A 23,232-nucleotide genomic window follows, 5' to 3' on the forward strand; every position below is an offset into this window, starting at 1 on the left:
TGGCTTTTACTAATGACAGAATTATCCTACACCTGCAGGCTTTTCTGCCTGTTTTTACTTCTGTAGTCCAAGTGAGTTAGATCCTGTCCAGTGTAGGCAATAACAGACATGAATTGAACCTCTGTTAAAGAAAGTTAAAGAAAACAAAGCAAAACAGAGAATATGAGAAAGGCAGACATTTACTGCAGTCCTATTGTTTGTTTTTCCAAAAGGGCCTTGAGACCTCATGGAACAAACAGACAAGGAGCTGTTCATACAGCCTTGTTAAACTTCATTGTTGGTCTGAAATACAGAAGTGATGCTAATCCATTACAATCTCATATTGAGAAGTTTGATAAAAACCTTTTTCTTCATCTTTTTCTATCCTTCACCAACTGCACAAGAGGCAGAACCTTTGCAGCAGTAGTTAGCCACTTGGTCCTGCACCTCTCAGCACTTTCTGGTTGTTTCTGACCTAAGCAGGATGGGACCTTTCCTTCTTCAGCTCCTTGGCAGCTTCAGTCCTGTCACCCAAGGATTGATATGTCTGGATGTCGTGTGACTGCAGAAGAATGTGTTCATGTGATGTCTTGAAAAGAGAGTGCAGAACAAATGCCTGTTGTCTGTCAGGGGTAGTGGCACAGCTCCTCCTTTTTCAGGCTGTTACCCTGAGTCCCATAAAAGGAGAATGGCAGTTCGTGCTGTAGAACCCAAATAAGAGGTGAGTTAAAAGTGTTTAGCACTGCAATCAGCTGCACATCCCTGCAGGTAAAAACTTCGGACAGCTGCTTGTCCCTGCCATGTTATTTGGTTTTTAACATCTCAAGTCACAATCACCAACCCTGAAGTACCATTATGAGAAATCTTAAAGCACTATCCCACACAGGTTACATTTCATTTCTTAATTCACCTACAGACATATTTTCTAAAAATGTCTATGTTCTTTACAGTATACCTGGGAAGCCTTCTCGTAATGTACAAATACTTGTTATAATTTATATCAGTATTAGCATCATACAGTCAGTCATTATTATTGTGACTCTGCCTTGCAGATATCCTATCAAAATGCTCTGTACTGAACAGTTTTGGGACACACTCAGCATACATTTCAATTTAACATGAAGACATTTTCAAAAATGCTAATCTCCATTTAGTACCAGAGGAGTTTGTCTTCCTAAATAAATAAAGCAAATCCCTCTTTTCTGGCAAACAGTTCTGTATATCAATTTGCTTCTGTTTCATATTTATGTACAATGTAACAAACTCTCAAAGGTCTCAGTTTCATTAGTTTATGGCCTTTAATATCTTCAGCAAATCAGATGACTTCTGGTTCTCAGTGTGATAGTGTTGCTGACTTTGTTGCTCTGCAGAGTAAGAAGCTGCCCAGTAGTGTATGTGTTAATAAAACCCACCTCTTGTTTTGTCCCTGAAAGCTGCATCCACTTGTCTTAACATGGGGGCAGGATGTTACCCTAGGAAATAGCTTTAGTTTGGAGCTGCCCCAATTGCCATAATAAGCACCTGTTCTTAAAAGCTGAGGTCTTTCCACAAGGGAAAAAAATTGTTAGTAAAAATACAGATAGTTTATTGATTTTAAAATCAGGTAGTATATTCCCATCTCAGCTAGAGGGGAGAGAGACAGAAGAGTTAAAAAAGCACATGCTTTAGCCTTCCCATCTCAGACACAGGAGTGGAAGCCAGAGTACAGATAAAATATTATTTCACTCAGGGATGGGTGGGCCCCTCTCCTCCCCCTTCTTCAGGTCCCCTTTGCTTAAACAAAGTAGAAGCAGAGTCCCTCCACAGGGTAGTTGGGAAATGGTGATTTTTTTTTTTTTTTGCTAACAAAAGACAAGAGAAATTATCTGCTTTTGTGTGCTTCTGCATTTCTGCACTTTGAGATGAACAGGTCTTAACTTCTTGGTTCTTTGTACATCTTTCTGACTGCTGCCCCATTCCCATGCTCCAGGCATTTGCTCAGGCTTTACAGGGTGATTGCTGATTTTAGATTCTGGTTCTTTTTTACATACCAAATGAACAGTGACTAGAAAAATAAGTGCCCCCTTTATCCTGCTATGTGCAATTCCAGAATGGTCCTTTCACATCCACGTGTTTTGTTATTTCTGTACAGAGAAATCATCCAGTGGTAGAGGAGTGCCAAAAGGAGCTGCCCTCCTTCTGAGGAACAGTATGTGGAACCCCTGTGCTGTTTTATGGATGTGCTGGGGGAGCAGACTCCCTCTAATTGCAGCTGTAATAAGCTTGGAGAAAGCACTTGATGTTGTCAGGCCAGTCTTGTGTACAGGAGTGCTGGGGAAGATTGTTTCCTCTGCAAAGCAGCAGCTCCCGTGCACGCCGCTGGTGACTCTGCAGGGCAGGAAATGGGAGTGGGTATTTGGAGTAGTGCCAGGAACCCTCTGCTTGGGCAGTGCCATGTTCAAACCTGTCCTTTCTGTATCTTAACTCATACTAGTTTTACCCCCATTGCTTTAAATTCTTTTAATACTATCTGGTTGTTTTTCATTTTTGTCAAACTATTATAGTTAATGGAGCCTTATTCTTAAGGCAGAAATAGTGCAGTATCTTTTGAACCCCATCTTACTTTTCACTGTCACATATTTCACTTGTCTCACCCTCTTCTCAGTGAGGGGAAGGAGAAGTGTGCACAGAGGGCTCACTCAGGGAAAGCACCTCAGGAGATCAGCTGGTCCAGCCTGCTGTTGAAAGCAGAGTGTTATCCAGGGCCCCTTTCAAGACATGTCTGACTTCACTGTTTGCTTCTTAATTTTATCTATTAGAATTACAACAGTAATGGGGAATTGGTGGGTCAAATAAAGCAATAGTGTGTTAAACTTAGGTATCAAAGGAAGCTGCTTGCTACACTTCATGCTGCTGTTAGTCTGTAATGCTTTCTCTGTTGTTAGCTGTGTTTATGCCTCATTGTTTACATTCAGCACAGGAATGTATGGCCCATCTTTTTCAGGAAAAAATGGAATTTTCTTTAGCCTGGCTTAGGTTTCCAGTTTAGGCATCAGCTAATGGAAAGGATGTTGTGTTGTGTTTTGTTTAAGAAAAGAAAGAAAAAAATAAAAACATTATGGGTATGTACAGACAAAAATAAGAAATTATTTCAGAAATGCTAATGCAGATCTAGTGGTGGTGGTGTCCACTGCATTCTGCATCCATTGTAAGATCCACGTGCAGTTACCTGTCCTGGCAAATCTGGGCTGTCTTCTGCCCAGACTGCCCAGCTCTAGGCATCATGCAGGGCTGGAAATAAGAGCTCCTCAGCAGCAAATGGCTTCATGGCTTTCCATGGGAATCTCCTCCTGCTGAGATTACTGGGTCACACACAGGAGTCAATATGCTTATGGATGGCATAAACAGTTTTGACTTACATACTGCTTTAAATGCCGGTTCTTCCCAGTCTAGGGATTAAATTACATTGCAAGTGTCACACATGATTATGCTTTTAATTGTTCACAGAATTACTCTTCTCGTTCAGAAAGATAGAACCCTCCAGAATTATTTGATAGCTCTGGTTTAGTGGCTCATTGGAAACTTCAGCACATAACAGTATTTTTTCTGGAACATTAAAATCTTTGCTAAGGGTTTTTTTCTTAGAGCAAGAAAAAGTGATGTGTATTCCTTCCTTGCCATTTGGTGCTTACTATCTAATATAAATTATATTCCCAGAGAAATGGAATGAATTTTATGCTGTTAAAATGGAAGGACTGAATGACTGGAACCAAACTGGGAAGCACAGTAAAGTGTTACAAATCACAGACACTCTATTACAACGTGCCTCCTGCCATGGGGCTCACTGGAGAAGGAGCAAGGCAGGCCTGGAATGGGCACTGCAGCTCTCAGAGCACAGCGTGCTCGCTCAGGCTGTGGCTGTGGTGCTGCAGGCAGCACTGGCAGTGCTGGTGCTGTTCTGCCCCTGAGATCTTCCTTGGCGAGGCCTGGCTGTGTTTCCCTTCACTGCTGGTCACTGTAAGGTCCATGGCTCAGCTGAAGTTTCTCAGTTGCCGTTGTCACTGGTGGGATGGATCTCTGTAGTGTGGTGCAGAAAAGCAGTGAGGTACATCACAAATGTGTTCAGAATGGCACTGGGCTTCAAAATCTAATGGGAATGATATTTGTTAGGCTGTGATCTGAGTTCTGCTGGCACAAGAGTAGGGTGGCAGTGCTGGGGTCTGTGTCAGTCTGTGCTTTGATGTTGGTGTAGCAGGGTCTGATCTGGCCCTCTTGCATGTCCTTGCTGATAAAGCAGTGTGATAGTGGACAGGGTTTGGGATTAATTGGTTCTTTATTGCTTCCCTGAGTTCTTTTGGTTTCTGTTCTTAGAATTCCTTAGTATTCCATGAGCATATTTGAGTTCAGGTTCTGCTTTTAATGACAGCTTCCTTCCATTTTTTAAAATTACCTTTGCTTGCCAGCTTGAATCACTTGTTTCCTTGCAAGTGTGCTCAGGGCTGGAATGCAGCTGATGAAGGGAGGTGGAGATAAGGAGACACAGTGACAACAGGGAAACTGACTCACAAAAAAAGAAACCTTGGAAAAAAATTATTCAGAGAATTGAAAAAAAAATCCTCTACTGAGCCTGGCAAGTTGAAGATGGTATCTGTGAGTGCTTTTTATCTGAAAAGATTCTGTAGAGGTTTACAAAACTGATGCTGCCTGATTTCCTGAGAAACCCTGGCACTTACAGCCTATTCTTAAAATAGAGACAGAGGAGTGCCTTCATTATATTATCAACAAAATCAGCGTATATGAGTACTGAAGTACTGTATGTTGCAGCAGAGGAGTGCTGTGCATCCTCTAGCACATGGATTGGGTTGAAATTGCTGTTTTACTGCACTATTCCTTCAGTGTAGCCTAGCAAGCAGCAACAGGGCCTCCAAGGTAATTGCTATAACAGGTACTTCAATTATTAGGAAAGTGGAGCAGTAATATTAATTTAAAATTAGTTTATTACTCTGGGTGTCTTGTGATCCTGGTCTTCATGAAGTAGTCATCATAGAATTACAGAAAATAGAAGAAAACCTGATTATTTAGCAAGTTGAACATAATTCCTTTCAAAAGTAGAAGCCTTCCTTCTTGCTGAACATGGTCCAGCATGAAACAGCACATAAGAAATGATCATATGGGCCAGTGTGATTGGGCCTTTGAAATCTCCTGCAATCTGCTACAGTGTTAAATCCACCCCCAGCAGAGTCACAGTTCCATGTTAGGATACAGCAGAGCGTGTCCACGGGAGGGATAAAGAGCTCTGGGAAGCATGCAGAGGGAGGCCATGGCAGCCTGGGGGTGCACACAGTCCAGCTGTGTGTCCCTGAGAGTGGCTTTGTCACCTGACAGCTGCCCAGGCAGCCCCTGCACCCAGGGCAGCTGCGGGGCCCCAGCTCAGCGTCCTGGTCCTTGCTGAGCTGTCCTGGGTTCTGTGCTGGGGCATGGCCAGCCCCCCTGGGGGAGTTCCCTGCCCTCACTGCTGGGCACACACTGAAGCTCACTGCCTGCCTCTGCAGCCTGGCAGGGCAGCCACAGGCTTGGCCACAGTAATTGGTGTGGGGCTGGCATCCATAGTTCTTCTGCCTATGTATATTGTATTCATCACACCTCTGTGATCAGTGTGTGGTTTGTGCATGGAGGAGATCACATCAGCAGGTGTCAGCTGTATGTTGGTTGCTGATGTCTCCTCAGAATGGGAACTGGACCCTTCTGGCCTGGTGAGGAGCCAGCGTGGCATCCCAGCTGAGCAGGGCATGGAGAGGTACACTCTGGAATGCTGGGGGTTTGGGAAAGCTGCATTCCAAATGCATAAAGAAACAAGCATGAGACTTAATTAACATTCAGCAAATGAAGAACAAACATGAGGAATTGTGTGATGTTTTAGTGAGGGAATGGTGAATGCAGCACACAAAGCAGAGCCATTGCAGGACCTGGGTTATGTGCTTGAAGTGATGTGAGGTCACACCAGTGGCCTGGATGTGTGCGAGTGTGGAGCTCAGTCTGGCTGCTCAGAGGGAACCAATAAAACATCTGCTTGTCACCTTGGTAAGTGGAGCCAGCAGCAGAACTTCCCCAGATTTTAAGCACAGTGGAATTAATTTACCAATGCTGGGGTTTGCAGCTAATCACTTATTGCTGAAATGGAGCCAGTCCCCCAGAGAGATGAAGTCTGAAATTGTGTATGCCTGAACTTAGGCTTTTCTTGGTGGTTCCATTCCATTAACACAGCCTTAAACCTTGCATCTTCCAGCTTCCTCCATCTCACACTGGGCTGCTTGATTTGCTCATGCAGTTTATAGGGAACTCACAGGTCAGAAATGAGGTGACTCACCCTGGTTGTCCTTTAACTGCAGAAAGGAAGTGATTTTTTCCTGAATGAAAAGATCATCCTGTCTGATAGGGTTGCTGCTCTATTGTTGGTCTTGTTTCCATGTTTGGGTTATTAAATAGCATATTAAATTGCACCATGCATTTGTAGAACATACTGAATTTATAACTCACAGGACTATTTTCTCCCTCTAGAATTCTCACATTTCTCACCTGGTAGAGTAAAACTAAGATGAAATTTTAGGTTGTGTTTAGTTCATTAGTAAAAAGCTTCTTTTTCTCCTGACATTTTTCTTCCAGAAGGCTCAGCAGCAAGGACTACCTGCAGCCTGGCTCTTTGGAGATGGCATGGTTCAGTCCTGCTCAGCCAGTGGGGTTGCCAGATAGCTCAGGGCTTTGGCAGGCAGCCTGTACCTGGCAGAGCTTGGGTCGAGGCTGTGATACATTTCCGCTCCTTTTTGGTTTATTCTTGGCTATGTTGATGAGCTCTGAGATTTATCTACTGCCTGAGGAAGAAAAAAGGTTGAGCAGTATTAATTGCTAAAAACTACCATCCTCCACAAAGAGAAGGCAAGAGGAACGATTGAAATTCCTGTCAGGGAGCATTCAGCAGCCCACACAAACAGCTTACCACAAAGATGTAGCCCAGCATTCTTTGAGGACTCTGGTGCTGCATCACAGGCATAGCTGTGCATTGTCCTGCCTCACACAGTGGTGTTTCTTTTTATCCTCTTCATTTCTTTTCCTTCCCCTCCTTTTTTCATTTCTTTTCTATTTTCTCTCCTTTTACCTTACAGTTTGTCTTGTGTTGTTTATATGCAGATTCTCTTCTCATGCCTCATGCTAAGGTAGTGTAAAATTGTCTTTTGTAAAGCCCTGGCCTCCCCACAGGGTGCCAGTCTTTTTGGAAAAGGGTAACTAATGCATAAATTCTGATTTTTATCTGACCTAAGATAAATGCAGCAATCAAATACGTACTCTAAAGATACTGACCTAACTCTATCAATACTGTCTCCTGTGCAGCTCAGGATTAACTTCAAATAATTCCCAGTGTTCATTTGTCTGACCTGTTCTTAGACATATCCACAGGTGGCAACTGGAGAGTGCCTTCAAGCAATCAGTCCCAGTCCATTCCCTTCAGAAAGTTCATCCTTAAATCCCCTCCGTACATCTCCTTATGGCACCTTAAAGCACTTTCATGTCCATCAGGATGGGTGATCTCCTTCTGCTTGTTTCCTGTACACCTAAAGTTTGGGATTGTTTTGTTTTTTTCCACGTCGTGCTGATGCTTGTTGGATCCTGCTGTCCAGTGTGTCCTTCCTTTGGGACGTGCAGTGCCCAGCACTGATACAGAACCTGCAGTGGAGGCTCAGGTCTCAGCTGAAGGGGGGGCATATTTCATAAGGTTTGCTGTCTTTGTGCCTGCAGGTACTTACAGAAGTCTGGTTATCCTTGTTCTCAGGAATGTGATGGTGCTGCATCCTGTTCAGCCTGTGCTCCCCTGTAATTCTTAGTGCTTTTCTAGCATCTATGTGTCATGTGTGTTCTTCTCTTTGCACTAAAAAGAAGTACCCATATTCTGTTCTATTGTTGTACATTTCTTTAAATCTATTGCTGTGGGATAAAAATATTTCTATCAGTGCCAGTTACTGATTAAATTTATGCTTATGGTTAATTTGTGTTTAGATGTATTAGTTCTTACTGTTCAAGTCAGATAATACTGGAGATGTCTGAAAGACTAATTTCAGCCTATGCAACCAAGCAAGGTTTTACTGAGTTACAGTTGGTTGCAGTAATTCAGCTTTGTAAGTACCACAGTTAAAAATGAGAGAAGTGAGGGTTTATGTCCCAAAATGAATAGTGAGAACCTCCAACATTGCCTGGCTGTTCAAGCAAGTGCACTCTGATTTATTGCAGCTGCAATGACCAGAGCATTAGGAATTGTGACCTGTGAAAAAAACACCAGATGTGTTAGTCCTAATTAGCCCAGGGAGCAGAGAACCAAAGGGGAGAGCAGACAAAATGGGATAGCTGTTTCACTGATGTAAAATGTTGTTGCACAGGACTGGAGAAAAGCTCTGTTATGTATTCATAATGGATGGAAACAGAATAAACTCTGACTACAAGGGAAAGATTCAGTTTGGACATGATGAAAACCAAATTTCATACATAAGATTTTGGTCAATTTTCATGTATATGAAGGCTCTTGTGTTTGACTTCGTGCCAGTTTTATCTCTGTCAGTCTGTTAGCAGATGACAGAGCTGTGTTGAGTCTCTCCTGTTTGACTGGCCAGAAGAGGCTGTCAAAGCTGCATATTGTGAAAAATGTGCAAAGTACTGATCTGAATAACTTTCTCATTTGATGTCTTAGAGGGGAGGATTCTGTACTGCCTTTCACAGAACTTCTTCACAAAACCTTCCCAGATGGAAGAAGTGATTTCACATACAAAGAGGAATTTTAGCATCTACAAAAAATCTAAGAAAATCACATAATAACTAATTTGTTCAGAAGCTAGACCCAAACTAGTGTTCTTTGAGGGGCAGCTGTGGGGGGTTTATGTGTGTTTAATTCTGCTTTGCTTGGAGAGCCTGCTTGGTACTGAAGGCTCTCAGCCTCCCAAAGCAGAATGAAATTAGTGATTTGGGACACAGGGAGGCTGGTTTGCACAGTGATGGCCTTAATGGGTTCCTTAATTCCATGTCAGCTGGCACTGATCATTCACCTGGACTTTATTGGTTACTGAATGGCTCAGGGTGGGTGGATGTGTGCTCTGGGCATCTGAAGCCTCTTGATAATTAAAAGCAGGAATGAAAGTGATGGATACAGGATTCATGGCTAGGGTGGTTTTATTTCCATTGTCTGAGTGTCTGGGTGGAATAGCTTCTAAACCTGAAATCTGTGCTTAACAATTGTCAAGTTCTGGGTGGGGATGTGTGGGAAGGATGACAGCAGTGGTGCCTGCACTTTGAGAAGCAGGCTGTGCATTGCAGGGTGCATTCTCAGTGAGGTTGTGATGCACAGGCTTACTCTGTGTGTCTCTTCTAAAGATGATCTGTTTTACTTGAGCTCCCATAGTACACAGGGTTGTTGGGACTGAAGAGGCTTGAGCAGATGTTGAGGTTGTAGTTAGTAATTTCATCTATTCCAGTTTGAGAAATGCACTTATTATTTGCAACCTGTTGCTGAGGAATATATTAATCTATCCAAGGGAATTTTTTAGTGTGATCATTTAGCATAATTAATGTAACAGAAACAGATTGATTTGGCATGTTAGAGATCTTTGCTGAGGGGGCCACCATTGCTCAGGCTTTATTCATCTAACCTCCATTTCTTGAGAATTTCTGAATTGTCTTGTACTTTCTGAGCCCTGGAATGTTTTTAACACAGTCAAAATGAGATATTGACTGCACTTTTTTACCTTTAATATATTGATGTATTCCTAAAGCAGTTTCTTTCCTGTATTTCATCTGCCTGCAACAAAGGTTTTGTTTTGGCTTTGGTATATACTCTCCTCCACAAAAATTGGAGGCATCTGGAGAGGAAAGGGAGATTCTGAGGAAGGCAGACTCTATTATATGGTTTTAAAGTATAATTTCAACACTCTGGTTCTCAGAAGTGGATTTATCTTGCCACACCTCACTCCATCCCTGTGTTTCTGCCAAGGAGCACTGTTGGCTCCTGCCCAGTGTTCTTTGTGCCAAGAGCCCAAGGTCCTTTTCAGCTGATCTGCTCCAGGCAGCCGCAGCTTGTTCTCTCTGTAGCTTCTGCCTTCCTAGGTGCCATATTTGCATTTCCCTGGGTGAGGTTTAGAGGATTGCTGTCAGCCCATTCCTGCCGAGTGCATCAGTGCAGCTGGATGCAGCCCTGCTGCTGGGCCGGGTGCAGGTCCCTGCTGCTGTCCCAAGGAAACTGCTGGCTGTGTGCTGCAGCAGCCCCAGGGCCCTGCAGGGATGTCCTGCAGCCCTGGCCCTCAGACACACACCTGGGCTGCTCCTGTTCCCAGCTCAGCACAGCCCTCTGGCAGCCCAAGGCAATGGCCCAGCTTGGTTCCAGCACCTGGCAGATGGGTGAAGAGCCCTCCTCCGTGACAGCCAGGCCATGACCCTCCAGGGACTGATGGGAGGGTGAGCAGCCTGTACTTGGCCTGGATTAAAAATGGGAACCATTATGAATTTTCGCAGAGCAAAATGCAGGCACCTCTCTGGTTGCCTTTGAGGGGAGCCAGGCTGACAGTAAAGATGGTTTTGTTTATCTTTCATATATACAGCTGAGAGAGAGAGCAAGGTCTAATCTCTTCTCATTTTCAAAGGTTGAGGTGATGTTTAGAAATCTGTTTCAAACACAGTTAGGAACTGCTCATATATAAAGCCATATATAATTTGCTTTATGACGATTACTAGCAAAAGAACAATGGCTTAATTCATTTTTCATGATCCATTTTTAAACAGCTTAGCAGGTATTTCCATTATAAATGAAATGTCTTAATTAGCTTCCCACTAGATGGAGCAAATGTATGTCAACCCAGCAGAGGAAATGGGGAATACATTTTAGATAGCTGAAGAACAAATCACTTTACTGTTCTATTCTTGTTAATTATTAGTTTTCTGAGTTTAAAATGGAAGCTTCTAAGCCATATAGTGATTTTTCCTACTTAATAAACATAAGCAAAGGCTGTGCTTTGTGTGAAGCTGTGTATCAGTTGTCACAGTTCTCATGGAATCAAGGCAGGGGCTTGGCTTACAGCAGAGTTGTGTGATTGTAATACCTGTGTTTGATTTTATTTTATCCATAGGGGTTTGAAATTCTTCTTTAAAAGTTATACCCAAAAAAGTGCTTCCTTGAAATAAAATAACTGGAAAAAGGTAAAGAATCTTCCAGGTTCCCAAGTGAGTCCTCAGGTAACCTAGAGAAGGATCTGCAGCCCTGAAATCTGAGCATCCTCTCTGGTCATGCTGTAGTTTATAGAGCTGTCACCTGCAGGTGTGGAGAGGGGCCTGTGGCAGAGCGTGCCAGGGGGCACAGGGCAGCAGGCAGCTCCCACAGGGGCTGCTTTCCTGGCCCTGCTCTGGGAGCCCAGGGGCTTTGGGATCGTTCCTGACACTGCTCTGGGAGCCCATGGGCTTTGGGGTCACTGCTGACACTGCTTTGGGAGCCCACGGGGTTTGGGATCATTCCTGACACTGCTCTGGGAGCCCATGGGCTTTGGGGTCATCCCTGACACTGCTCTGGGAGCCCACGGGCTTTGGGGTCACTGCTGACACTGCTCTGGGAGCCCAGGGGCTTTGGGATCATTCCTGACACTGCTCTGGGAGCCCAGGGGGTTTGGGATCATTCCTGACACTGCTCTGGGAGCCCAGGGGCTTTGGGGTCACTGCTGACACTGCTCTGGGAGCCCAGGGGGTTTGGGATCATCCCTGACACTGCTCTGGGAGCCCAGGGGGTTTGGGATCATTCCTGACACTGCTCTGGGAGCCCACAGGGTTTGGGGATCATTCCTGACAATGCTCTGGGAGCCCAGGGGCTTTGGGATCATTCCTGACACTGCTCTGGGAGCCCAGGGGCTTTGGGATCATTCCTGACACTGCTTTGGGAGCCCACGGGGTTTGGGATCATTCCTGACACTGCTCTGGGAGCCCATGGGCTTTGGGGTCATCCCTGACACTGCTCTGGGAGCCCACGGGCTTTGGGGTCACTGCTGACACTGCTCTGGGAGCCCAGGGGCTTTGGGATCATTCCTGACACTGCTCTGGGAGCCCAGGGGGTTTGGGATCATTCCTGACACTGCTCTGGGAGCCCAGGGGCTTTGGGGTCACTGCTGACACTGCTCTGGGAGCCCAGGGGGTTTGGGATCATCCCTGACACTGCTCTGGGAGCCCAGGGGGTTTGGGATCATTCCTGACACTGCTCTGGGAGCCCACAGGGTTTGGGGATCATTCCTGACAATGCTCTGGGAGCCCAGGGGCTTTGGGATCATTCCTGACACTGCTCTGGGAGCCCAGGGGCTTTGGGATCATTCCTGACACTGCTCTGGGAGCCCAGGGGCTTTGGGATCATTCCTGGCCCTGCTCTGGGAGCCCAGGGGCTTTGGGATCATTCCTGACACTGCTCTGGGAGCCCATGGGGTTTGGGATTACTCCAGGTGGGCTGAACCAGTTGCCCCCTGGCTCCAGTGGCCAATAGCTGCCTGAGTCCCAAACAGCCTAGACTGGCTCCCCAATGGCCCAGACTGGTTGAGTTATATAATTACTACGTTTGTAATTAGTTATAAAATTATAATTAGGGTTATTTATAACCATGAGGGCTCCAGGCCAGCTGTTAACCACCACAGTTTGTAAATCTTACCCTGCTCGTAACTTTGGACCCTTTTGGCTACAATGCCAGTACTAGATGGGATTTTCAGGCAGCTGTCAAGTTTCCCCCAACTTTTTAGAGTTAAAGATGTGTGCAGAGCTTTTGTGCAGCATAACTAGGTCAGTATTTCCTGGAGTAAATCTCTCTTTGAATTGCTGTAGGCATTATGTGAGAGTGGCATACATACAAAGTACTGTCGGGGAAAGGAAAGAGGAAGCAATGAAAATAGGGCTCAAATGCACATTCCCAGCACAAAAAATGTAGCTTAGGGTAGGAAACAGGTGCTAAAACTCTATGTGCCAATTTACTTAGATGTGCTAATGTCACAGTTTTTCTTTGAAAGGATATTCAGAGGGAAGTACTCAGAATTTGCACTTTAAACTTTTCTGTTATGCTCCTCAGCTCAGATCTTCCCTGTCTCCTGGCTGGTTGTTGAGAAGATGGTTATCCTCATGTGTGCCCAGTGAGACCTGGAAGCACAGGGAGTCAGGCTGTTGACCTGCCTTGCTGTCTCTAATGGTGATTAATTTTCACTTTTTTGACCCTTATCTCCTGGAGCAGAATGTTCTGACATGACTTGTGAAACAAGCAAACGAAACCTCCAAGCATCCAGTGACAATGCAGCAACTTCTGCCCCATACTGTGCCTTCACACCATTTCTGACATTTGAAACATGTACCCTTTATCCTATAACATCTTTTATTATTGAAAATAGTTTCACCTTTCAGTGTCCACTTATTCTCATAATTAAATTCTTTGTTTTCACCAAAGTTTATGTTTTAACCGATTGCAACAGGAATTCAACTTTAATATCTAAAAAAGTTTTTTGCAGAATTTTCTCTGTTAGGAACAAGAAATGTTTAGTACCTACATTTGAAAATGAAAATGTGTACAGGCTGCGGCAGGACAATGATTTTACTATTGTTTGATGACAAATTCCTTGCCAGTGCTTGGTGACATTACTGCCATCAAAGGCAGAATTCTGCTCTCTGGCTTAATTAGCATTTGTTTTTTGGTTACAAATATCCCCAATAATGTGGTATGCTAAAGAGAGGAGCTTTAAGGGAGCTGCCAAGAAGAGATTCCAAGAATAGGCAGGTGATCATCTTTAACAGAGGGGATGGTGTTTACCATGGTATTGCTATGTCATAATATTGACAGATTAAGAACATAGTATTTTAATTTGACTTTTATGATGTAGGGTTTATTGTTCTCAACACTTAACTGCTTTTAACAAAAACCTGGTAAGTACTGTAAATGACTAGATAGCAACAATTATGTAAGGCTCTTAGCTGCTCAGAAAAGATAAACAATCCTTGTGGTTTCTTGTTCTCTTTCTAGTGCATCAAACCTCTTGCTCTGGCAGTGTGTCATCTGGCAGAATTAAGTGTGAGATAATGGTTGTGTTGTGACTAATACACAAAAATATCACTCAGTAGCTAAATATTTGCAGAGTATGATATTTTTGCGTTTGTGACACGTGTGCTGTGGTTTGTTACACTGAGTGACATGCAGCCTGACAGGATGAGATGTTAAAAATCTGGGCATTAGGCAAATGTCCACAGTAGAATAGATAATCTCTGTAAACCATTGTGTGCTCACTGAAGGACGTAATAGACAAACTCTCATCCTCCTGGAGTTCATGCAAGCATTTCTGCTGCTGCTGTGGGATTTACATAGCACAAATAACTGCATTTGCAGTGGTAAAATAAAGACATCACTTATCAGCTTAGCTCCTGTTAAGGTGTTGGTTTGCTCTGCATTTTAGTATTGATCTGGGAAAAAGAATTACTGATGGGGCTGTTGAAACCAAGATAAGATAAAGCATAAGAGCATATAATGACAGTGTGAAGGTCAGCATTTAATTGAATGTTAGATAAGGGGAGATAGCTTCCTTTCACACTATGATGCCTGTTTGTCCATTTATGTTGTGTTTTTTGAGATTTTAGACCTGGCTCTGCATTATGTTCTAGCAGCTGAAACCTTTTATTGGCAGGATTGATGGTTCCATGGGTTGTATGTGACCTTTACAAGCAAATGATATAAAGCTTTTTGGATAATCACTTTTGAGGGGGTTTTAATAAAATCTTTGTGTTGGAGAAGATGCTGTGAAACTTACTCAAACAAATTGTTCTACAAAGCTTGGATTAAAAACCAGAGAAATCAAAAAGCCCATTTGCAACCAGTTTAGAAAAACTGGCAGAGATCTAAAGATTAGGGAGAAGCCCTTGGTTTTATTAATTATTCTCTTTAAAATCCTCGTAGAAAAGCAAATTAAAAGGTTTGTCATCAGAGAGTGGTTTTCATTTCATAGATGAAAAGGTAATTCATATCTTGAAATCACCTGGGTGCAATAGTAATGACTTGCTGTTGTGGCTTGGAGTTGAGTACCAGCAAGATGTCAAATTTATCAATATTAGACTTTGCTATAAATATGACTTTGAGTCCTCAGCCTGAGTCTTCAGTAGCAAGCCCACTGAGAATGCAGATTTATTACAATCATTGAAATGTGAGAAGGAGTACATGCTACTTGTGTAGCTTGTCAGCCACAGTAATGGAATTACAGCCTAGAATGGATGTGTAGGAATGTACTTGAATGTGTTTTTGTCAGGATCAGCAAGGCTTTTCACAAAGGACTGAAATCTCTTGCAGCCCTGGGCCAGGTGTCCTGCCCACCCTTGTGTCTCACTTCTGCTGCCAGCTGCTCTATCACCTTGTTGGTAGTGTAGGCTGCTCAGACTTCATTTTGGGATGAATTTCTCCCCTCCTCCAGCACTTCCAAGGGAGACTATTCAAGAGTTCTGCTCCTGTGGCCTCTGGAAACCTAATTTTTCTCTGTTCAAATTTGTTCCTAAATTCCATTTACCACTGTGTTACACGAGTCTGTAGGTTGTTGCTGACTGGAGTCTTGTGCTTCATTTTACCCCTCAGCATTCTTCCTTGCATTTACTGGAAATTCCATGCTTTGTACGTCTCACAGCGAGTTTGCCATTTATGTCTTGTATTCATTGCGTCACTGAGTACACTACTCAAATGTCTCCCTCTTCTGTCACTTGCAGTTGATAAGATGCCTGTTAGAGTCTTAAACAATACTCTGAGCTTCCTTCCATGCTTCTCACTCCAGTCCTCCAGCTGTGCTGTTCTCCCTGTGCACAGTTTCTGTTTATTGCTGCTAGCACGCTCTTTTGTGTTGCAAGCCTTCGTGTTCGTGCCAGTTTAACCATGCAGTCATCAAGCATTCCTTTTGAATGGTCATGTGTCGGCACATGGAATATTCATATAAGCAGATACAGGTGTGTCTCAGGTATTTATCAACATGAAAAAAATCACAGATTTTGCTTTGAATTGCATAAAAGAGCTTCCAAGGAGAGAAAACAATTGAGTAACTACTTTTGTTGTTCTCATTATTATAGTGGGGAGTTTTTTCAGTTTTTGATGTGTCTGAAAATGACAGTAGTTTATGGTTTGTGATTTAAGGTTTGGTAAATCAACAGTTTCCCTCTGCTTGAAATGTCCTTAGCCTTTAATGACTGGATAGGTTTGTTTTGTGTTTCTGAATTCTGTGGTACCAACAGCCCAAGACGTGGCAGATGTGGGCTCTGGAGAGAATGACTTGGGAAGAGCTCGATGGCAGTGCAGTCCTCTGGCTGGGAGAGCAGGCTTTCTGCAGGGAACCCCTCAGCCCAGCCACAAACAGGGTTTGCTGATGGGAAAGGGGCATAGGCAATTTAAAACCAAAAAGGTTTCTGTCAGCATTTAGCCCATGAGGGGTTTGGGTGAGCAACACTTAGACCCTGAGTCGATGTTCTGTGTATGATAAAGAATTGGAGAGGGAATCCCTGTGCCAGTGCAGCTGCAAGGAGATCTCTGCTCTGATTTGCAGCTGGTAAAGTGCCAGATCAGATTAATACAGTGATGATTTCATCTTTGGAAAGCTTACCTGAGACTGCCATTGAGAGGTGTCTTGTCCTACTGTCCTTTTGCTGACCTCTTTGCTAATATTTCCATGTGGAGGCTGGTAACATTTCCATAGCTTGACTTCACAGGAAAATGGTGTCAGTGGAATTCTACAAAATTTTCTTGATGGCCCTAAAATAACCATTTTGTAATTATATACAGTTTGTTGTGGGGTAACAATGGCATAAAGTTCTTAAACACATTACCTAAAATTCACCTATGTATAATGTGACTGTCTTAAAGATATTAACCATTCTGCTCTGTCACAACATTTTGAATTCCATGTCTCATAGAAGGAAGAAACCCTGGATTGGAAGTGTGGCATTCTTGGGTACCTGTTCACCCAGGAAGAAAGGTGCTCTGCTGCCATGAATCCAGCTTTATGATCACTGGGGGAAAAATTCCAAACTAGTTTTATTGAAACCCAAGAATTGCAATGTGGTATTTAAAATTGTTATTGTAACCCAAGTATAGTTTAAATTTAAAAGGAATTATTTTTTTTCTGTAAACTTAATCAAGGCTCTTACCTGCCTGAGGGAGTCAGTGTAATCCTGAGAAGCTGAAGTTACTGTGTTTTAATGTCCTTTGTTATTGGTCCTCTAATAAGAGTGTCCCTTAGTGTTTCAATTAAAGGGAGTTTGTGATAGTTTTTTTATTGTAGGGATATCCATCACCACCAAAATTTTATTTTGCTTCCATACTGCAGCTTTTTCCAACAACTTTTGTATGGTAGCCTTTGGCTACTGTGGAATTCTTACTAGGTCTAATTCCAGCATTAAAACTGAGCCTTCAGAACAGTGTTAGTCTTTACCTGAAAATAAGATGCTCCTTTCCCCCACTTTGGCAGTGTAGCTTTATGCTTATCTTTGTGCCAGAAATTGATTGCCTGTTTTCTTGAGGAAGTTTAGCTGTATTTGTCACCCCCAGCGTTCTATTTCTGCCAACTTGTGCACCAACACTGAGTTATTTCTTGCAGTGTTATCTCATAGAAATGATGATTTTCTTTAGTGAGTGAAATTGTCTGTGTGCTGCTGAAGCAATGCAGTGCTATTTGAGCCTTGTTTCAAGGCTGCTGTTGAGCTCTGTGGTTTATGTACCCCCCTCTGACCACAGAGGTTCTTTCCCAAAGGATACAAATGCACGCAGGTGGATTTACTCAGGTTAGTGCAGTGCCTTTACAGTGCCAGGGACCCAGAAATAAATGACAGAACCCTGCAGTGGACCTCTTAACAGACCTTCTTTGTATATGCCTTGACAGTAAAAACATGAAGGTGAGAATATGCAGCAATTCTGGATTAAAAACATTATATTTGACTTGATTAAAAATTGGGTAAAAGTAATGGCTGGGTTTCTTTCTGCCTGTCTTTTTCTAAGGTTATCTGATAGTCCTGGTCTTGTCATGTTTCTCTTGGAATGTCAGGCTTTTGGGAGACTCAGAACATCAGGATTTCCCTCTAATTGGAACTCTAGATGTCAAGGTGGTGGTAGATCTGTCACGAGCTTTGTGAGCTTGGTTCTGTGTATTTTTGTTTCTTATTTTTGTGAATTTACTTGATAAAAAAAGTTTCTTGAGTGCCCTATTGCATTGTCAGAACCAATAGTATTTTTTAAGTGGTTCGTAATCCCAAAAACCTTGTATGCTTCATTGTGCAGTGTTTTGCTGATAGAAGAAACTTGCTTTTAATGTTTTATTTAGTATCTTTTATAAAGTCATGTTCAGCGTGGTTTTTTTGCTATGTTATTTATTATAAAATTCAGAACTTCTGCATGAAAACCCTTTTCTTTTAATAATATTTTGGGAAAAGGGAAGCAGTAAATAAATCTGAAGATCTAGATTATATAGAAAATTTCTTGTCGTAAATGAACCAGAATCACAGAATCAACTGGCAGTTCGTGTGACTAGAAGGAACAGACAGTGGCATATTAAGTAATGCCATGTATAAAAATAGCAGGTTAAGGAGAGTTATTTTTTCTGGTTGCGCAGGAACTCGTGCTGCTCAATAGAACTGGTAAGTGACACACTCACAATCCGTTCTTGTCACGTGAAGGTTTCTTGTGAGGTACCTTTGGTAGCAGCACCAGCACCAGCTTAAACACAGAGTTTAGTAAGGGCTCCAGCGGGGCTGCTTGGTGCTTGTGAGACCTTACCTCAGACCGAAGAGGAGATGTTTGCCGCGAGCACCCGACATTAACCCTTTGCTGCCTCTCCCCAGACGCCCGAGGAGCTGGAGGACGTGTCTGACCTGGAGGAGGAGCAGGACGCGCGCAGCCGCACCAGCGCCCAGACCGAGGGCAAGACGGACCGGGTATGTGGGGCCCGGGCCGGAGGAGCTCTGGGAGCAGGGAAAGGCTGCTCTGCTCTCTGCCTGCGAAGTCACTGCACAGTTGGAGTGCTCTTGCTGGCAAACACAAGTAGTAGTTTGTAGATTCTTAGTATCGAAATGTAATAAGATCCACTAAAGCTTTCAAAGATCTCATGTTCATGCACATCGTCTACTTCTCAGCTAAAGCAGAGTACTTCTTTAAAGGGAATGCTTCTCTTTGAACAGAAAACTGTAAATAACACATACTTGAGAGGGCCCAAAGCAAGAAGTAGGTGCTGAAGACTGGCAGGTGGGGAGCTGGCTGTCAGCAATCAGGCACAGACTGGTGCTGTGGGGAGAGGTCTCTGGGATGTGCTTCTCCTTGTGAGGTGGAAGGGGCTCTTACACACAGCCTGTTGTTAATAGAGCTAAAACCCCCCCATACTTTAACATTATAGTATGGGCATTTCTGGTTTCCCCCCATTTCTCCCTAAAATAATACAGCTACTGTAGATGTTTCTTTTTGTGGCATCTAGATAGAGGTCATGTCTTAAAGCCTGATTCTATAGTTTAGGAACAATTTTCCTAGATTTCAGGTTCTGCTATTGGGCCCATAAATGGCACATCACCCCCTGAAAGCAGTAGGAAATGATAGCTTTGACTAAATTATATCCATATGCACTCAGGCTGGAGTACCATATTGACAGACACCTGCACACACTTTTTTAAAAAAAAGATGTCTTAACAAATCTTTTTGCTGCTGCAGCAGTAAAAACAGTGATTTTAGGCCTCTTTGTTTGGAGTGCTCTTTGATATTGATATTTGAAGATTTATACCCAGAAGTTGCTTAGCAATATGAGGGATCTGTGTGGGGAAGAGAGATGTTAAGCTTTGGGCAGTGTGTGGTTTTGTGGGGTGCAGCAGCTTTGTGTCCTGTCAGAAAGCTGTTGTGTGCAGTGTTGACACCAGGAATGACTGTGTTCCAGAAGTCCTTTGGCAAGATTCCAGAGCAGCCTTTTTTCCTCCTTGAGTTCTTTCTCTTGGGTATTTCAGCTATAATAATTCAGTTTTATTTATACATCTCTGCCTCCATATTCATTCTGCATAGGAGCACTCTTGATTCTTCTTGCTTTGTCAAGAGCGTTGTAATTTCTTCCATGTCACATCTCTCACTGCTCCAATGGGGAGCTGAAGCCTTTTTTCTTTGTTTTTATCACAACATATAAAACCAGATGTGATGTGTGTATGCCACTTGTAACAAAGGCTACATCTTAACTAGCAAATCTTGTTTCCCTTATGTATGAAAAAGTCATGTATTATTAATCACACCTTCAGACTCTATCTCCATAAAGAGAGAGAGCAGAGATTGGGGGTGAGATAGTAAGACTGAGATTTGACCTCATATTGATCTTCCTCACTCATCTAGCAAATGTTACTTCATTGATCTTTTCCCTCAGATAATTTCCTATTTCTGAGATGAATATAATAGTGCCTGTGGCACCATCCCCTGCTGGGGGATACAGGTCAGCGTGGGCAGTGTGCTGTGAGATCTCTGGGTACTTAAACTGGATAAAAATCCTGATGATTATTTGTAGAATGATTTTACATCCTTGAAGAAGAGGCTCCTTAGGATCAATCCCTTAGCTACTATAGGAACAGGTACTGCTCATGGATCCAAGGACTAATGCAGTTTTTCCCAGCTGAGAGTTAACTCTTCCTCTGGTGGTTATGTGTAATGTGTGTAGTCAGCTCTGGAACCTATCACAGACTTACTTGTGCTGCCATGATCGGTGTCATTCCACTGAGGGAGGTAGTGGCTTGTTATTGTGGCATTCTGTGAGGGGTGAGTAAGATTTTGCCCAGTTAATTTTCAGCTTAGAGGACAATGTACATGTTAATGATCAGGAAAAATTACTTAAAGTGTTTGAAGTTACTAAATTAGTGATGAGAACAGCTTAGCTTAATTTCAAAGTTGCTGCTGCAGGTTAAGGTGATCATATTGAGGAAGAGGCCAAATGTTTTACCTCACAACTTAATCCACTTAGGGGTGGCAAGAGCAGAACTCTTTCAGGCAGCCACACACCCACATCTTTTGTGTCAGAGTTCTGCATACAGAACTTTTTTTTACAGAACTTCTGTGAATGCATGGACAAAAATGTCTGGGATTAAGATCATTTTTTTACACAGTTTTGTTGCACACTGTGTTTGTGCAACAATTCTGGGCTGAAAAAGAGTTGATACAGTGTGTTCTGTGAATGAGAAAATCCAGGCTAAGTTATTTCATTGTTGTATTTGTATTGCATTTTAAATACAACGATTAATTACATAGCTCTAAAAATCTACTGAACTCTAAGAGGGAAGCCTGGATAAAACAGCAAAGACCAAGAAGAACTGTTGATACTTGCATAAAAAGTAGTTAGAGAAGGGAAGCTAGGTTTGCCATCAGATTAATTAGCAATTTTTATTCAAGTGGCAAGTACTGTACATCTAAGTTCCTACATTTAATGAAATGCTGACGTGCATTAACAGGAAGTGTGTGCTATTTTGTTAATAAAAAAGCCAATTTCAGAATATGTTTTAAATTTTTATCAAAGCCCTACAGAAGCATGAAATACTGGTAAGAATTCAAGCAGAATGAAGATAACTACTGTAATTTTGAGTAGGTTCTATGAATAGTAATTTTGACACTTGATACATGGCAAAAGATTCCCTGTCAGGAGTCATGATCTATCAAAAGCATTTAATTTTCTTGCCAATTTTTGACCCAATTTCTGTAAAGAGATTAAGTTACTGAAATACTCAAGGTTGCAGCAGTATATTATATACTTCTACAAAGTAGAGCTGGAAAGAACCTCAAGAACTTGGCTAATCCAGCCATTTGGCCCAGGACAGAATAAATACACTTCTTCTTGACACACACATATATATGAACAATTCTATTGCTCTTTCTACTTAGCTCATTCCTGGAATTGATGGTTTATTGGAAAGTTTTTGTCCTTATACCTCATATGTTGCAATGGACATGTTAGCACTAATCTGGAATGGACACAGACAGTGAGGTTCCTTTCTGTAGGGTTTTTTTTAATGTACTTGCGCATCCTTTCTCTATGGCCTCTTTTGGAGACTCCAGGTTGAATAACTCCAGTAACTTTGATTTACTCTTCAGGGTGGAGTTTCTTGTATGTTCTTTTAGTCTGTGTCTCTTCTGGGTACTCTGCAGCTGGTTAATGAATTTCTTGATTTTTGTGTCCAGACTATTTATAGTGCAAAATGTGTGAAGCCACCTGTGACCTCAGCAGCACAAGTGAGAGCTTTGCAGTATTTCCTGCTGTGTGCATAGTTCACAAGGAGCTTTGTATGAGGTTTGCCTTTCTGCCATGAGCACAGCCTTTTATCAGCCACAATTCCCACCCACACAGCTGCCCATGGCTGCTTCTGTCTCAGTTCTGTGTGTGTGTTGGTGATTTTTCTTAGGGGTAGACTCTGTCATTGTCTCAGCTGCACTACACCCTGTGGTGTTTCCAGATCTCAAGGGCACTTGGAGTTGTAAACTAGGCTCTTCCACTGCCCGTGTGCAGTGTGGACTCTTGGTTCTGTGGGAACACTGACTAATGCAGCTCCCTTCACAGCTTTTCCTGATGGATCCCTTGGCTCAGTGTGTGTTCTTGATAAGTGCTCTGCAAGCAGTTTTCTGACCAATATTACATCCACCCACTGGAGATTACATCTAGACCTTATTTCTCCAGGTGATTTGTAAGGATGACATGAGAGCCAGTGGCAAAGCTCTGGTGAAGCCCAGATTTAGGGCATGATGCTTTTTCATCTATGGGCCTATGGCCGTGGGACAAAGAGAAACTGCATTGAATATGCCATACTTGCATCATCTAAGCCAAACTTCTTAGTGAAGGCTGATGCAAAAATGGCATTAAACACTTTGTTTGCTATCTCCCAGCACTTTCACCTCTTCATCTGGTTTATCCAATTATATTGCATCTAAAAGTACAGCAGAACTGTCATGGCAGAACAGATGAGGCACTCTCTGAACTTGTTTAAGGAATGCTGCACTTCAGCAGGCTTGCTGCAATTCTTGAAACGGGGAGAAGGCAGCTGGTGACAGCAGGTAGTAAAGTATTGACAGAAACACAGCTTCTCCCCTCTGTCAGCATCACACACCCACACAGTTCATCTCTGGGGGTGTGTATTCACTTAGCTGTGAATGCTGAACATCCAACATATCTCTGTCACCTCTTCATCCAAACTCACAAACTGATTCCCTCAGTAGGAAAAGTAGCAGTAAAA

At 42.9% G+C, this 23,232-nt stretch overlaps 1 protein-coding gene across 4 annotated transcripts in view; it reads left to right on the forward strand.

Annotated features, from left to right (window-relative positions):
- Positions 1-23,232, forward strand: part of CTNNA3 (catenin alpha 3) — a 415,145-nt gene that overhangs the window by 334,625 nt on the left and 57,288 nt on the right. For all 4 annotated transcript variants that reach the window (XM_030950971.1, XM_030950972.1, XM_030950975.1 and 1 more), the window contains one exon: positions 18,844-18,936. In XM_030950971.1, the coding sequence (XP_030806831.1) occupies positions 18,844-18,936 (93 nt within the window). The remainder of the gene's footprint in view (positions 1-18,843; positions 18,937-23,232) is intronic.

The sequence above is a fragment of the Camarhynchus parvulus genome, chromosome 6 (genome assembly GCF_901933205.1).
Source record: "Camarhynchus parvulus chromosome 6, STF_HiC, whole genome shotgun sequence".
NCBI lineage: Eukaryota > Metazoa > Chordata > Aves > Passeriformes > Thraupidae > Camarhynchus > Camarhynchus parvulus.